We start from the raw sequence: 18,529 nt of genomic DNA on the forward strand, positions 1-18,529 counted from the left end.
AGGAGAAGAGACATTTAGAATTGTTTCCCAGCTCTTCTGTTATCTAAGAATTGCAGTATTTTTCAAATTGATGGCAATACTTTTACTCATCTTAAGCATCCTACCTTACCTGCCAGCCAATACAGCCACACAGGATAGTGCTCCACTTGTTATCGAGTCTCAAGCTATACTTAAACTTTCACTTATGAATTAAAAACAATATTTTTGCAAAGGAATCATATTTTATGAAGATGCCAAACAGGAAAATTATTTTATGAAGTTAAGTTTTCTTTTCTTCCTAAACTTCCAAGGGTACTGAAATAAGAACCCGTAATAAGGCCAATAGTTCAAACATATCCTCATTTTCATATTAGTCACAACTCAGCAACTATCAAAAGCGGATGCATTCAGTGGCAGGATCACCAGGACGAGCATCCAAACCACGCTCTGGGTTTAGCAGCAATTCCCCTGTCTTCTGCTCCTTTAAATCGGTAACAACAAACCCTGAAACTGAGAAAGAATATAGGAATAGTCAAGATCTTGTTATTTCAGCTGAATATAGGAAACATTCGTTATCCACATTTGTTATTGGAGCGGTGCCAACCTTTTACATGAAGCGGTAGTCTGTTGGCTACCTTTATTTCTTTGAGATGTGTAAAGCAGCAATTCTGCCATTAGTGTCAGAAACTGCTGTAATCAAAGATTATTAAATAAAATTAACATTTTCATATCCCCTTGAGGTGGCTCCAAAGATTTGCTTAGCGCTCTGCAAGCCACAGCTTAAGCCCAATGTGTTGTTCTGAAATAGCCTTTATTAGGCAACTAGAATAAATTAGTGGCTTATTCAGATCTGCAGCACGGAGCAGTATTGGTAACATCATAATCATCTGTCCTGTGGACAATGTAAAAAGTCACCGGCAACACTAAAATCACATTGACTAAATAATCATTGCTTAGAAGTTATGTTCAGGGGGAGCCATAACCTCTTTTCAGTCTGTCACTAGGACAGAAAATAAGAAAGCAAGCAGACTGGGGGTCACAGACTTTCCTACAGCAGCCAAGTAACTCTTTGGCACGCTAGTCAACAGGCAAGAAGGACACCAGGTAGGGAATGCATGCGTTGGGGATAAAAAGTGCACTGCAGAGAGGATGAAGGTAAACACACTGAAAAAGGGTCACTATATTCTGTATGAAGCTCAGTTTCTTGTACCTTTAGAGAAGCCTATTGTTTCTTATTACCATTTTCAACTGCAGGTAGCAGTGGCTGCCTGAGGTTGCTCCCACCGTCATGTAAATTGCACTCCGTTTTCTATGTCACTAGCTTAAATCCTTCCACAAAGGAAACCCCCAGCACACAGACACAGGTGGTGATGCTTTCAACTTTGTCACAACTGACCACATCGAAATTTTTAAGTCAGCAATGAAGGGCAAGAGGAGCACTAAAAGTAATTCTTGCCTTTGACTCTCAAGGCAGCAGAAGTTATATTTAATGACCAGTTCCAACTGGGAGCCCATTTACTGCCGCAAAGCCAGCTTTCTTATCTTGGGGAGGGGAGTTGAAGATAACCGTATTGCACATCTGGTAGCCTCAAGATTTAAAAGAACAGGATTTAATTTCCCTCAATTCGTCAGTTCTCATACTTCAAGTGCTGTAACATTTATCTGGAACCTATGTCCCGGCTCCCTACAACATTACTGTCCTCTTTGGTTGGCTCTACTCTGGTACCACTGCAAGGTGACCTGAGTACGGCAGACTAAAATTAAAGCAATGAATGCTTGGAACTACCAGCAGCACGAGGCGGGTTTTTCCTTGCAAAGTTTGGGGAAAAGAAATAGAGAAAAAGATGATGTTTGAAGAAAATCAGTTGCAGATAGAATCTTTTAATTGTTCCACTTGATGGTATACACACTATGTTTTTCATTACATACTTCAGAACGAAAGCAAATAATATCACAAATTTCTTAAGGAATTATAATAAGTTGCAGCGTTTTGTAGAGAATCCTAGAAGAGACAGTACAATAGCACTCTCATGAAATAGAGCTGCTGTTCTGCTAAAACTCTTGACATATGTTTAATTAGCACTAAAAGTCTTTAAACAAACTTGAGTGGTTCCCCAAAGTAATGGGAGACCAACCTAATTCACAGCTAGGTTTGTATATCAACTGAATGGATACTCCTCCCGCAAATTTCAAGATAATACAGTAAGGACACCTAAAATCTGCCTTGACTGTTTTAAAACTAGGCATTTCTACAAAAGATTTGCCAAGTGCAGTTTGGAAAGGAGCGCTGAAGTTATTACTGGAAATTCACACACGGAAAAAAGTAGTACAGCCTCGTATTGGGCATTTCCTACTTACTACTGAAGAAAACCATGTTTACTTCTCTTTTATAATAAACATAAGTCAAACAAAAGATCAGCAGCTGCAATTTATAGCTTTCTTAGGGCCACTAAAATAGTTCTTACATATATAATTCTTCCCTAAGCAATAAATGTAACATTTACATCACCTCCACAAATATCTTTTGTTCTAAGTATGCCAGGTCCTGAAAAATGTTATGGATGATAAATTTGAAGGAAATTTCACTTGTGACTTATTTTATTTGTACCCTGCCATTTAAATTGAAGTTGGGGATTGATGAGAGCATTCTATGCCTTGGAGAGGAAACATTCTTAGCTCTGATGTCAAGCAAGTTTATTCATTTAGACAAACCCTAAGACAAATGCTATCATCTCTAGATAGAACTGGTTTGCAAATAATAAGATTGGAGGCAAAGCCCAAGGCCTTATTTGATCCAAAAAAACCCCCTGTAAATAATGCTTCTGAACTATGTATCAGGACTTACCTATATTCAGAAAAACTACTTTTTGATTATGGTATCCAAAATAATAGCTATTCTTTACCCAACAGGGGAAATGGCTGCTCAGATCTTAAGATACTGGGTGTGCAAAGGACCAGGATAACATCGTCAGATACGCTGTCCCAGTTCAGTGCTGCAGGAGAGTGACATTGCTAACGGGAATCTAATAATAACTGGTAATGGAGACTGACAATGAAGTGCCCAAGTCAGAAAAAGTGATGGGTAAATATGCACAACCGGTTATGGCCTCGTTCGCTGACCTTTCTGAAGGCACAGAAGCCTCATAACCACACCAAACAATGTTTGCAAGGGGAAAGGGGGAGCATTCTTTTCCAGTCTGTTCCTATAAGCAAGGCTGCAAGCCTCGAGTATTTTCAGACCTTGTTTCCTTCCAGTGTAGGGCATCAGAACTTTAGAAGCGGTATTACCGACCCTCTACACCTCTCCAAGTTACAAAGAAGAAATGGCCAGCCGGACTGCAAAGAAATTTAGGAGAGAGAAGAGACTGAGGCTGGAGCTTGTCAATAATTACACTAATGAAAAAAGATCAGAAAAAGCCTGTGGAGGAGACAAAGAAAAAAGCTGTCAAATACACAAAAATAAATCCCCAAAGGAAACCCCCCAAAACTGTAACTTCACACATCCAAAAAGAAAATACAAAAGAAGAGAACTTCAACAGGAAAGGAAGAGAAAAACACATCCATTCGAGAAATGTCCTTGACAAATGCGTGGGACCGGCAGGATTGGCCTCCACCATTATGCCAGTCTCTGGCCACGTAACAGCCAGGGCTCCAACCCTGCGCGTCTTTGTGGCAGACGAAGAGTATTGATCTGCTGTCCAAGCAGCTGAAAAGCATCTTAATATCACAGGAGTGAAACGTTACTGTTCTATGGGATGAACCAGGAGGAGCTGGTACCTTATATCCCAAGCTATACGGCTCTGGCTAAACAAGCCAAATTTAGAGCATACTGTGGGCTGCGCATCACCTAACGTAGTTGGAGGCCGACGGACAAAGTAGGCTACGATTGTCATGCAGCCTGGCAGAGACAAAGCTGTGGAAAACGGGTCTGCATCTGAACTGAAAGCTCAGGGTTTGGCATCTTAATCCCAAATTGATAAAGCTGTGGCATCTCTACCAACATCCTTTTATCATAAACCAAACCTGAGAACTTCAAAACAGGTGAGGAACATGGGCTGCCAGAGCCTTCAGCTGCTATTCTCTTGGCCTTCTCGCATGGGCTATCTATTTGCTTAGAACTGGCGACTTTGCTGCTGTTATAGAAAGAACAGAGGTTTCTGCTAACCTGCAAGGTCTGTCCGAAGGCACACTCAGCTACAGAGGTGTTCAGGGCAAGGAGCTTTAAGAGGTGTGTCTGCTCTTGAGCTCTCTAACTTTGCGCATATAGTGCTGGCTGAAAAACAGTCTGCCCGACTTATGTTTTCCAGCCTAACTAGAATTCACGACCATTGTATTTACTGTCATGACTGTGCTATTACTGTAAACACACAATAACACTAATCTATACTCAATGTTACACTATACATTATTGTCATTGCAAACTCTGCTGCAAGGCCTGTTTTAACATAGTTCTACTTAAGCTTATTTATTCTGGGATAAAAAAATGCTTCAATAATTCTTGGCGCAGAATTTTCTCACCTTAAAATAATTAAAGCAATCTTTCAAAACAGCAGATTGTAATTCTCGAAATCTTTGATTGAAAACTGTGATCAGTTTATTTCTTTATGAAGATTACTTACATCTCCCTTCCCCGTCAGCATTTGAAATGAAAGCCTTTATGGCGAATACTGCCCATGCAACGCAAGCAGACAAGCTGCACAAACACTGCAAGTTTGGGAGTCTCCTAAAGCTTGCCCTAATGAAAGTGCTGATGCACAGAGAAAACCCTTCTCTTGCAGAAAGGGAAATGCATCCGGACTTCTCACGCAAACTGAAATGTACAGATCAGCAGAAATTTTTAAGGTTTTCTCATACCAATTACATAACTTGTCAGGAAAACAGTAATAGGCAGTGTTTCTCCCATTACAGTTTGTATTGCTGAAAAGAAAATCATTTGAGGAGGAGTTCTTTAGAGGAAGAAGTACAAAATCATTTACCTGTTTATATTGGGTTTTTTCATATATTTAACAACTGTTCCTTCCTACTGCACCAACAGATCAAAATAAATGGGCTACACTAAGGTAGTGTTACAGTTCCACAGGACGAACAGATTCCATTGATTTTTATTTTTTGTTGACAACCTTGTTTTACTGATTACAAAAAGGTCAGTTAAGTAAAAGCCATTTTCGATACAAGCCTTTTTGTACACAAAATTTCTGTTCAATGAGTACTTACTGAAAGAGCCGTGCTTGCTTTATTCTTGATAGTTAATGGAACTGATGTGGAACAATAAAGGTAATATTTGTAGGAGAAACAGAAAGTTTACTGTAATTAATTATTTCTCTGTATGCTATTCAAGTAGTGAATCTTTGTCTAAATTACCTTGATCTAGTGCTACCTCTTTGCTCTTAGGAATGTAATTAATTCAAGTGCCACGGGAGACAGATGCTCTAAATTAATGATCTTCTAAGATGACTGCAACACCCAAGTTTAACTCACATGAAACACAGTGCACTGAAATCAGGCTACTTATGGCTCACTCAGGGGTTGAACACCCTCGTGAAATGTTGGTCTGCTCTGACCAAGAACGAGACGGCGAGAGGGAATAAGGCACGGTACCTGCATTTACACAAAGCACACCAGTGTGCCCTCAAGGGCCCTGGGACCGACACATCTTTTCCCAGGATCCAGAATACAACGGTATTTATTCTACTTTAGTCTACAGGCTGCGGCAACTATTTAACTAGATCATAAGGCGAGCAAACACTAGTTTTGAACTGTTGGGCCTTCTGAGGGCACTGTTGCGGCAGAGAGGCTGCCATGACTTTGTATGAACCCCATGCTTCTGCATACTGTAGCCAGGAATATGATTTTGAGGGTTTCTAAATTCTAAGCCCTACTGATTGAAGCCCCTGCACTGCGTACAGTGCAAACCCATGAACGTTTTAGCCACACTTAAAGGTCAAGCATTGCATTTTTACACCTCAGACATCAGAGTGGAACCCAGTGCTGGGCACCCAGAACCGCATACAGAAAGCACAAAGAAAAAAAACCTTAAAATGTCTTCAAAAATGTCAATTCGATCCCTGCATTTGGCACCCAGCTGCTCTGGGCTAGCCCAGACCACTGAGAAAACAGTTCTCTCTCAGATGCCTTCCTAAGGGTCATCTGATGGCACCTTGGTCTGCTCAACAAACATGGCCCAAAACAGTATTGGGGTGTGCAACGCTAAAATTTTTCTGATTTTTTTCATGCAGGGTTCATTGCAGAAGAAATAGCCACAGTCTGAGATTAACAGGCAAGACCTTGGCTTCACGGCTCCAGAGAAACCCTCCCAGAGATAGGTTGCCTCTGATCTTTCCTATCCACTGAATTTCAGGTTGAACAGTGGAACTTTGAAAGAGCAGATGGACAACAGCTATTTCTGGACTTCCAAAGCAGTTTAGTGGCCTGGTGGTTAAGACACACTCTGGGAAAACACATTAAGTAAACATCGAGTCTTCCAAGACATACAAGCGGATCTGAACCCCCGTCAGTATTTTCTGGGTAGCACAGAGTGAGTGTGACAAGGGCCATCAGTGTTGCTGCTCTCCTTCAGCCTGATTAAAAAGGAAGGCTGTAGCTGCCTGGGATGTTGACAACACCCCCTGGATGACTGACAGATTTTAAGAATACCTAATTGCTGACTCCCGAATGGCTTTGTAAGCTGGGCACTGAGCTGCTCTGTTTTGCCAAGACTTGGTCAGATTCATATTTCTGAAGTGCTGGGTGGATATTTTCAGGACTAGACATTTGTATTTGGAGGTTTGAATTCTGCTTAAATCACACAATACACAGTAAGACAATACAATGGAGCTTCCTGTTTTATCTATATAAATTAACTGACACATACACACTCGCACAAGCCAAAAAATAAATAGCACAGAAGGCTTTTTCTTCTAACAGCCATGCATATTTATTCCTTAACTTCTCCCTCTGAAATGCAGAGACATGATTTTTTTGCCCTGAAATCCTATACAAAAGTACCACGATTTGTGAAACCAATTTGAGCTTGATATATTTTTTATTTGCACATCATTCTTCTGCCCATCTATGACTACGTCTCATTACTAGAGAAACAAAACTATTTTCCTGACTACTCAATTATTGCATACTTGTTTGTCGTGTCGTGTTGTTAGCAGTGACGGGCGGTAGGTTGTGTTATTCCAAGGTCAGAGAATCACCACAAGCCTGTTAATGCTCCAGGTTATAAATCAGAACAACAACTCGGGAAGCACAGTCAGGCATTTTAAACAATCAAGAGCATTATAAGGCATGCAAAAGTGATGAACTGGTGTCAGCCGGGCCACACTGCTAAATGGAAAGCTGTATTGCTTGGTGAAGGCGTAAGTAGGTCTGTGTTAATTTTTATGGAATAAGCAGTCCCCCAAAGTCAAAAGGTGTCAACGTGACTGTCACCACACAACATCAGGCAGTTAAATAAGCCTCGGGGCTTAGAATACAGAAACCTCAACTACTTAGTGTCATAGCAACACTGTTAAAAGTCTCTTAGACCCTTTTACTAATGACACAGAAAAAAAAAGCAGGGGAAAAAAAAATACCATTAAAACACCAAAAATTTCAGGTGTGTGGGGCCACAGACTTTTCAAAAGCAAAAAACGTGTTCCAAGGACTTCATCGATGATGATGGGGAACGGGTTAGTTTTGTCTAGAGAACACTGGGGATAAAAAGGAGAGCTGATACCACATCGTATACTGAGCCCTAGTCCAATACCCCGTGGGGTTTTACAGCAGCACGGAGCAGGCAGGGCACACAGCTGGGGGGGACAGAGTTTCAGCCCCCAGAATATCAGAAATTGAGTAACCTGTGGGCTTAGAAAGGTAATAGTTCGTACCACCAGGATTATGGGAAAGGCACCTGGAGGAAACGTTGCTCCCCAACAGACGGGGGCTGGGGCTGCTGTATGCCAAGAGACGGGGGCTGGGGATGCTGCACCCCAAGCAGAAGTGTGACCCTGCGTGGCAAGTGTCCTGCTGCCCCATGTGCTTGACTTCCAAACTCCTGGGGATACCAGAAAGACAGACCCATTTTGGCATGAATCCCTGGGCCAAAGACGACCTTGCCAGGGCTGAAGATGGCAATCAGCGTGTGAACCGGGCCAGCGTTGAAGGTATGAAAGGAGATGAATCTTTCTGGCCCTTTCTTTCCATTTGCTTCAGGTGAGCCAATCCCAGAGACTTCTTGCTCCCTACTGAAATACAGCCTTCACCCACCTAACGAGCCTGACTTATCTCTATGGAGAAAAACATCCTTAGGTTTACGAGAACAATGTTGAACAGACAAGAGAGTCGTCACCTTGAGACAGACAACTTTTAAAGCAGCAGGGGACAAATTTCTTCCTGAAAGCTTCAACAATTTCAAAGCATAGAAACATTTCCCTGAAGTATTCCATCTAAAATGCAGTATTTAATACACTATTATTGAAAAATTAAATGAGCTGAAGTTATGCCCCTTTGAAGCCTATGTTCTAATGGCTAAAATATTTGTTCACAACAGAATTTAGCTGAAAAATATTATCAATATTGAAATGCCTTGAGTAGTGTTCACAATTTCTGAAGCAAATTCACTGGCTGAAATTACAAAGACTAAACTTTCTCAGGTAAGTATGAAACATCAGTAAAAATGTTTTATTTTTTCCACTATGTAAGGGTACTAACAGGGCATTTTATGTATCTATATACTTGAAGACTTTGAATGAAACAACCTGCTCCACAGTTAAATTTTCAGTGCAACCATAGCAGACCAGGCTTGAGGAACAGGCTCAAACTATCAAACTACATCGCCTCTTGAGATCCCTGAATTATCCTTTGAGCCTATGACTGTTCTAAAACTTAAATACAAAAACGTAAAAATGCCAAATTTTCACGTTGTAACTAAAGAGGAAAGTTCTAGTTAAAAAAAAAAATCAACAACATACCCCCGCCCCCAAAACACACTAATAAAGCCTTTTCCCTTTAAATTCCTTTCAAATTTTAAAGAAACAAGCAAATAGAGAAAAGGTTGTAGAGAATACAAAAGCTTACTCTTAAGTATATTTGACCCTAATGGGTAGTTTCAAACAGCCCACTCTTGGATGGAAGGAAATCAGTTTCTATACGTTACTTGCTAAAATATGTTAAAGTCATTTAAATTAAGTTGCACCTGCCTGTGGAATTAACTGTGTGATTTTAGGGAAACTGAAACAAGTTCTTCAACCAGATAAGCGGTTTTGTGTAGGCACTAATAGAATTGCTCAAAAAAGCAAACCTCGATGACAAGCAGCAAGTGAATTAGTTTGGGGAACAGTAGTTTTGTAATTGCAGGAATAATTTTTTTCCTAAAGAGACATCATTGTTTCCTGATATAAACTAGTTAAAAAGAAAAGGTCCTCCATGAAATTTCACTGACTTGTTGAAAGAAGCATTCATGCCCTTAGAAGAGTTTGCCGTGTCACCAGCTAGCGAACTTAAATGAGTCCCTGACCCAGGAGCAGCCTGCCAAATAGTAGAGGAAGTCCAAAAGCGCTGCAAACCAAAGAAACTGTGCAAAGACACAAGGAAGCCTTGCAAATTAGTCAAACCCACTGTTTTCTGGCATGGGAAAGTAAGCCATACTGCCGGACAATTTGAAGAAGAAAGGCACCCCACCACTGGCAGAAAGTATCACGACGGAAGAAAACAGCTGCAGGCAGGTAAGAGAGAGTGATGAAGACCCTAAACCAAGCAGCAGTAAACGGAACACACACAAGCTAAAAAGCGTGGCCACATTTCACTGTGAGAACAATTAACGCACACACCTGCAGGTACAAAACTCCAGGAAAAAAACCATACGGCACTGAGGAAGGAAAGCGGATAATGAGATAGCAGGGGAGTGGATTTTAGCAACAACAACGTAACAGCACCATCCATCAAGAGCATTCGGTACCGGAGAGTCCAGCAACCTGCTGCTGTTCTGCTCATCCTCCTGCTTGCTGAGTGCCTGCTGTACTGGTAAGAGCTGTTATGCTTACTGAGAAATGACGAGTATTATGGCAGCGCTGGGAAACCACAAATAGCCTTCACTGATATTGCAACCGTTCCTTGGGCTCTAATTCTTTGATTTCCTTGTGGGATACTCCGGATTATTTTCTCAAAAAACAAAAAAACCCCACCACAAACAACAAAAAAAAACAACCACAAAAAAAGAAAACAAACCAAACCCCCCCCAAAAAACCAAAACATAAACCACACCACTAAAAAATTCCTTGAAACTTGCATATTATTACAATTACTTTTGAAAACGCTACTATTCTTATTTGTATTACCACACGTCTAGGAACCTCTAGCCCTGTCTTCAGTGGGCTAGGCGACGCGTGACGAGTGAAAGGACAGGGCTCTGCCTCTGCAGCTTGGCCGCTACGTGCTCCAGCCTGGTACTGAGCTGCTCCCGGACTGAAGCACCAAGGCTGCTGCTGCAGCAGGCAGTCCGCCCTACATCAGCGTCGCTCAGCGACAATACTAATGAAGCTCTCCACAGCTTATTTTTGGTGGTTTTCTAAACATAGTTGAGCTTCAAAAGCCATATCTCACCTTAGGTACAACTATTTTAAGCAGCGTACCATGATTAACTGGTTTTCTATTGAAAAAGCAAACATTATCTTCCGAGTGTTAAACTGGATCAGATGTCCAGTTAAGTTCCAGGACAAAAAGAGTGAATCTCTAAGTGAAAAGAAGAGGAGATATCTTTTCCGTAGCCCTTCTATGCCCCAGAGAGTATTTCAGCAGTGTAACATAGTCTGAAACAGGATGCAAGTCTTATTTAAATCTTCAGATTTCGCAGCTGGAAGTTAGAGATTAAAACAATTGAACTTGTAGCTATCAAGAACGGGGAGTTATTCGTGAGTAACAAAACTACAAAATATTAAGATGAATTACTGAAGAATAACTGTAGCAAGATTTTTTAATGGAAAACGCATAGGCTCTGTTATAGTTACTCCATATTGCCATAGAAGTGCATAAAGGTCTAATACTCTCTCAATACTTTGGGAAAAAAAATTATGGATAAATACTGAGCAGGAAGGCAAATCTTATAAGGTGAGGAAGCTAAAATAGGGAAAAGAGCATGCCACAGAAATAATACATAAGATTTTCTTCTGCTGCAGTGAAGACAGGGTGAGTAAGGGTCCAAACTGAAGAGTTTTCATCATCGCTCATTATCAAACTGTCAAACATGTCTCTGTTTCCGTCTCAAAGCTGAACTCTGCCTCCTAGAACAGCCCAGGCAATGTGGATATATGATTTTACATCTGCCCTTGCATACTGTAATTTTAAGGTCAGATACTTAGAGAATTCTGCTCGACCTATGCTATTATTCCATGGCACAGGTCCATAGCAGAACTGCTGCACTCCCAGGTACCTTGCACAATTCAACAGCAAACTGTAAGTTCTCCCTGTCAGGATTGCTGCAAACTTTTAGAAAACCTAATTCCATTGCCTCTGCTTAATAAATAAATACCTGTCCTTAAATAGCCCTCCATTTTTTATTATGAAAACTCAAAATCACAATTTTGTTATATTAAACACAAATGTGAGCAGTAGTTTGTTGGTTTAATTGTGGGGTCGCTGCACACCTGATCAATGCAAGCATAGAAGACTTAGAAATACCTCCCAATAAAGAGAGTTTTATTTTTTAAAGAGAATTTACATGGGCACTTTTCCAGATTTTTCCTGAGAGCTTAAAAAAATGGAAGCTAGACAGTGCTTTGATCTGTCAGTTCTGAAAGAAGTTCGGTGCATTTGACTAGACAAAGTACAAATCTATAATATAGCTGCCACATAACTGAGCTTTAGGAGAAGGCAGAAAGGAAGACGGGTTATTTAATAGCACAGAGAGGAAGCAGTAAGAAGATGCACATATCTGAGTAACACAAAACCTTAACTGCATTGGTTCTTGTGGAAGAATAACAAAAAGGCAGAAGCAGCAGCAAAGTCACTCCGTTTCAGGACCAAGGGACGTTACCCCAGCGATGTACGGGCTTTCTCTGCACAAACCTTTTTCAGATAAAGGAAAATCGTTGCAGATTACAGATATATTTGATCAAGACCCATATAAAAGATACTACAGTTAGACTACCTCAAGTGCCTAACTATGTATTGTAATAGCCCGTTTTCTTAAACTTTCACAGGAGACTCACCCCATCTGGTCTGCCATCCGAGGCTGTAACAATCAGAATATAGCGATCAGTGCTTTCTCTGTCCAAGGGCTTTCCTAAGGCTAGCAGTCCAGAACTAGTAATAAAACAAAAACATAAAACGTTATCACAACAGTTTTAAGACATCTACAAGCACTTTTGTTCCGCTACTTTGCATTACGCAAAGGTTTCCCTTTGAACAAGTTCATAAGCTTTTAGGCTTTATTACAACTAAAAGCATGTTTTGTGTAGGTAAAGGCTAATGAAAACCATGAGCCAATTTCTAATGCATTCGTCTTCGATAAATGTATAATTTAGGATTAAAATAACAACCCAGTGAGCTACAGGATTAAACAAAAGACAGACCTACACTGAACACAGGACCCTCACTGGTTAGAAAGCTTCGTGCTATAATAAATGAGACGAGAGAATCAGAAGCAGTCTGTTAACCACAGCGGAAGCCCTGATAGCCCTGACAGGATTGCAGCAGTAAGCTCCGGGAATACAGCACGCACGGCCTTAAGTAGGAGGCTCCGTCGGGTTTTATAGGGAAGGGCTACTGACCTGGTGTAACTGCGGTAGAAGCGCTGCAAGCAGCTAACGCCCTTTCAGGGCAAGCACAGATATTCCCTAGTAACAAAATATTAACACAGGCACAAAAGTTGTGGAAAACGAATCGGGATACTGTGATTATTGATGCCCATTTAAAAAAGATGACACGTGAAGGGCTATTTGGAAGCAACGTGCACAAAAAAAAAACCCCAAATAAAAATTTCCAAAAATGCTGTTTGGAAGCATTGCAAATTCCTATAACTGCTGACAAATAAAACCACCTAGATTTTGTCTTTAGGATGATCTCATTTCCTCATGCGGAAGTCTGGACACTACCTGTAGGTGTGCTGTACCAACACAAAGACAAGATCCCGCCTGTGGACTCACTACTTTTCTATTAAGAAGCATCAGAAGAGCACCTTTGAGTTGACAATCCCGTCTGAGCAGGCTAAATTCTGCTTAACTGAACTGGCACAAGTGGTACTTCTGTGGCCAGCACTAAAGATCTGCATTTCATTTACAGGATTTTGGTGTCTACTTGGAACATGGTCAAGTATGTAACAAAAGCAGCTCTCTCTTAAATACCACCCAAACCATATACTATTTAACAAATATGCGCCAGCAAACATGGACCCAGGATGACATTTACCCTCTTGTTGCGTGGCTAAGCAGCTTCACCCATGGAACTCCACCTATATAGCATTAAAATATGCGTATACATACATCCATATGATTATACACATATAAATGTTCAAAATACATATATACAGAAAATAAATCACAATATACGTATTTTGTATTTACATATACACGCACACTAAAACGCATGTATATATGCAATAAAATATTGATAACAAATACTGCTTTACTAACACCGACCTTTAGCTGCACGTATCCGTTCAAATTTTTGCACTATCATACCACCTTTTCAATCTCCTCCCTCCTACCGCTTGAAAAATTCAGTCTCCATTTCAATAGATGAACATCATTCAAGAGACAGGCTAATTTATAAAACGTCCCATGTTTTACTCAAGGATTCGGATGTACTCACATTCATTTAATACCCCAATCATCACTTTCGGGGGGGAACATAAGGAGACACTGAATTACTACAGAGAGCGCTCATGTTGTATTGCCCAAGAAGAAAGAACAAAACCATCTCACAATCTTCAGATCGAGGTTAAGAGAGATCTAGTAGGTAGATGCGAAACTGGTAACATTCAGTACTCAGAGAATTACACAGGGATTAACTGACATGCTCCAGAAAATAATCCAGATGAGAAAAAGGAAGAGCGCGAATCATGTTCACGGTCTCTGCCTTGGCCTTAAAGGATCTAAAAAATGTATTTATGTAACGTTGAGATTCATTCCTGTAGCCTTAATATGCCACTCACATTAACTACATGCTTTGTTTAATATTAATCCTACTTTAATCTCCTATCAAGACATTTCAGCATCTAGAAAAAAAAATGTGCAAAAGGCTGAAGAAAACTTTGCACAAACAATTTCCAAGAAAACAGATGCAAGAAGAGCGGGAATGAAAAAACACTTCAAAGAGTTCTCCTTTTTACCAAGAGGCAACAGATCAAAAAGACAAACACAGGCCTGAGCGTGCACCGATCCCCTCAGCATGCCGTGATGTCAGACACGTGTCGGGGGGATGTCAGGCTGCCCACGAAGGGCCCCAGAGGCGGGTGGGATGGAGGAGGGCTCCCAGCCACCCCGACAGGCCCTGGGAGGTGACACCTGCACCTGCTGCAACGCTGCTCGTGGAGACATAAGGGTGTGCTGTGCCTGCAGCTTTCAGAGGGCACACCAGAGGCTTCTCAGTTGTTTTCTGACTGAATCCACATGCCATCCCTAACAGCCTGACTTGTGGGTATTGCCACACCATTTACACCCAAAGCTGGACAACACAGGAGCTGCCTAGGATCCGACCTCTAGAATACCTACGCCACCACTGGTATGGCATGCCATAAGTTGGCCTGAATTTGCACACAGTTTTAAAGTCTCTCTAGTATGGAGAATTATCAGGATTTTTACGGTGTGACGTGAACAGTGCTGTGATAAGCACAAACTATACAAAACAGCTACCCATCAAGTAACCCTGCTTTGGAGCATCTCTCATGTAGCCAGGCACGCTCATTATTCAAGTTCTAAAGGTCACAGAGTAGGCCAGACCAAGTTTCTCTATGTTAAGAGGAGAATTGCTAGCATCACCCTACAAATCTGTGCTGTGCTGCTGGAGGTACGACTCCTAGCGCTCCTTCTCAGCCGATGAGCAAAGCACACCTTCCCTGATCTGTGCTGAAAGCTCAAGCCCTAAGCAACGAATAAAACCTGCAGCCCAACACCGTTTCCTGCCCTCGCCCCCTCACTGAAGCCGCCTCCTCTGTCTAAGCTGTCCCTTTCCTTGCCTTGTCTGTAGTATGAGAGGTCCCCTCAATCCTGGGGAGGAACAGCATCACATCATCAGCATCTCTTGGGATCTTCAAGGCTTTTTTCACATTGTTTCAGAAGTTATTTGAGTCTCTGTATACAGCAGATTTAGCACAGCGAGTAATCTAGAGCTTACCCCAAACACACAGACCTGTTTTAGTGCAATCTCTCCCTCCACCAAATTAGAACAATTTTTTTTGCAATTATACCCACACCACGAACAAATAAGCCCCAGGTTTCTTTTGTCCCACCATCTACACTGGGAAGTCAGCTCACCACCCTCCCATCTTCCTGCAAAGAAAAATGATACTTTGGAGTGTAAATAATAGCTGCTTGGGTAAAATAAAGGAGGGAGTGGTGGGACAGGCACAGACCTACCTGGTGCTTATTATTTCATAACGTACCCTCTCTTCTTACCTCTATTTAAATTGGTTTTCAATTTAAGGAAAAGAGATTTTAAAACAATGCCAAAAGACTTTCCACTACCGACTAAAACACATGAAGGCAGGAAACCAAAGCAAAAATTGTCCCTGTCATTACTCAAGAGCTGACAAGTAAAAGGTTTTTAATTAATCCATGGTCACCCTTTTAAATAGAACTTTTCCACCTCAGTGAGTTTTACCTACTAAAGTGTTTAAAATAAATAAATAGTCCCCTGTGAAAAATTCCAGAGTGCAATAGCATTCACGGAGCTCTCATTAACGTCTAAAAGCCAATCTAAGAAACAGCTGAGTATGTCTGATTACAAGCCCTTTCTTTGGCTCTCAGCCTATGTATTCACTTGACTGAAAAGTTACATGTCTATTTTCTAAGGGTTTTCCACTTACCTTTGAGAGAGATTAAAAACTTGTTGAGGATCTCCATTCTGAATGAGGTATCTTATCGGGTCACCCTCTCTATCAAAAGCCTTTAGGAAAAAAGAGGATAAAATGAAGTCAGTTGCAAAGCTTTCTTTTCTTTCCTTCAATTTACAAACTGGAAAATTAACCCCTGAAGCTCTGTTAAAGTTGTCTAAAGGAATGACGCCAACTTCTCTATTTCTAAGGCAACAGTGGCAATTACAGACAAGCTGTAGCCCACCAGAATTCCTACCCTACAGAGAAAATACAGCACCCTGAATACAGACCTTCAAATTACTGCTACACATAAACACACAGCATCACAAGTATGAAATTCAGGTTTTATTCAATTACTTTTATTTTCGTGAAGCTACAGACTGGCTAGAATGAACGTTTTGTCTCCTTTCTTCCTGTTCTTTATTTCCACTTCTTATCCAGATTTTTCTTCCTGTTAGTTTGCCAGAAACCCAGTCCTTTTCCTGACGCTCCTTTGAGCAGCGGAGACATTGCAGCACTCACCTTCCATCACAATTTGCTTCGGAGGGGGGACCGAAGACCGGGATGAGACCTTCCAGAAGGACCATTAACAGCACCAAAACAAGTATATTCCACCTACTAGATGACAGAGCAGCTTTGCAGAAGTTGAGCAAACTCCTTTTGAAGATAAGCTTTGGCTAATCTGTTTCTAAAAATGGACATGTAATTGTTGTTTGGGGTTTTTTTTTGTTAAGTGGACACACACCTTTTCCTCCAAAGGACTATCAGTTGCTTTTCAGAGAAAATGCCATCTACCGAACTGTCTCACCGTTACAGCTATTTAGCATCCAAAATCTATAGTGATTAAGCATATTATTGCAGGAAAAAGAATAAAAACACTGCTATGAGAATTGCAAGAAGGCCAACCAAAAAGTTCAAAGAACACATAGGATTTAATAGGAGACAGGTCAAAATTAAAAAGACGACAGACTATTTTTGTGTTTCTCATCTTTCAACAACCATCCTTTTTCTTATCTATTTTCCATCAGCATTCCTTTAGACCACATTCAAGAACTGTTTATCTTTAGGCTGACCGGCTAAAAAGCAGTTCTTAAGACAAAAAACCCCACAAAAATAAGATAAAACCAACCACCCCCCCAATACTGAGAACAGAAGCACACATTTTTCCAGTGTGCAGGCAGAACAGGGAATCTAGTAAAAGATAACTTGCCTTAACCAAAGGAAGCATATAGAAAATAGTGGCTAAATCAGATGAAGGGGACCAGCACAAACAAAAAGCAAGCACAACTATATGGGGTTAAAGTGAGAAAAAGTTGAGGCAAAACTGTAACAGCAACAGAAAAGAATACAAAGGATAAGAAAGAAATGTTTAAATTACAGAGGACACTTGAGCAGCGTGCTACCGTGCCATGGTATTAAAGCAGAAGGATGACGTTGAGAAGATCAAAGAGCTAACACACCTTGCATTTCAGCTGCAATCAAGCAGCTAACAAAATTAAGCATGGCAACAAAGGGGTAAAATCTCAGATGAGAATAGGGAAAGAATAAGGCAGAGAATATGTACATAAATAGATCATCTTTAAATCATTTGCTGAAATTAAAGCCTGATGAAATTCATCCTAGTGTATAAAAACACAGGCTGAAGCAATCTCAAAGCCATTAGCAGCTTTCTTTGAAAACTCACAGAGGACAAACGTGCTGAAGGGCAAACACAAGGTACATCTTTCACAGAGGAACGAGCCAGGAAATCACAGACCAGACAGGTAGAGCGTAATTCCCAGAAAACCAAAAATAATCAAATTATTCGTAAGTACCTGTGATGACAATATGGAGATGGATAACAGGAAGCTAAATTTCTCAAGAACAAAGTCTGTCGAAGCAATCTAATCTTTTTTACAACGGGGCAACAGGTCTTGTAAATAGGGAAAAAAAGCTGTGGATGTAATAATGCATCTTAGCCACGGCAAGGCTTTTCACACGGCCTTACGTGAAATTTTCACAAACAAGTTTAGGCAGCCTGGTCTCCAAATGGAAGACGGAATCAAGCAAGAATAAACCTGATCATAAAAATTAAGGTCAGACAGCAGCGGGTAGCATTTAGTATTGACTAAATTCTGCAAAGGGGTGTATGTTTCTTCCAATACCTATCAATATGTTCATTACCATCAGTGACAGAATAGAAAATATACTTATAAAGTCCACAGACAGCACCGAGTGACAGGAGGTGCCAACACGTTAGTGGGTGCGAGTGGAACTGAGATGTTCTTATGCTGAAGATATGAACGGTCAGTAAAGACAAGTGAAAAAGGGTTAGCCGAGAATATGAAACTATACAAATATCGAATACAGAAAACCTGACTAGTTGGCATCTCTGAGGACTATCGGTAGATCATAAATCACCAGAATCACATTGTTGCTTCTATCTTTAGAGGCCCCTTGCATTCATTTTACCTTACCTGCAGTGGATCCTGTCCTCACTTCACATTTAAGGGTACCTCAGAGGTTTGTTTATGGTCTACATTAATTCATGGCAAG

At 40.9% G+C, this 18,529-nt stretch overlaps 1 protein-coding gene across 5 annotated transcripts in view; it reads right to left on the minus strand.

Moving 5' to 3' along the window:
* Positions 1-18,529, minus strand: part of PCDH15 (protocadherin related 15) — an 826,977-nt gene that overhangs the window by 146,744 nt on the left and 661,704 nt on the right. For all 5 annotated transcript variants that reach the window (XM_064464573.1, XM_064464572.1, XM_064464569.1 and 2 more), the window contains 2 exons: positions 15,986-16,065; positions 12,171-12,264 (listed from right to left, as the gene is read on the minus strand). In XM_064464573.1, the coding sequence (XP_064320643.1) occupies positions 12,171-12,264; positions 15,986-16,065 (174 nt within the window). The remainder of the gene's footprint in view (positions 1-12,170; positions 12,265-15,985; positions 16,066-18,529) is intronic.

Source organism: Phalacrocorax carbo, chromosome 13 (assembly GCF_963921805.1).
Source record: "Phalacrocorax carbo chromosome 13, bPhaCar2.1, whole genome shotgun sequence".
In the NCBI taxonomy this organism is placed as follows: Eukaryota; Metazoa; Chordata; class Aves; order Suliformes; family Phalacrocoracidae; genus Phalacrocorax; species Phalacrocorax carbo.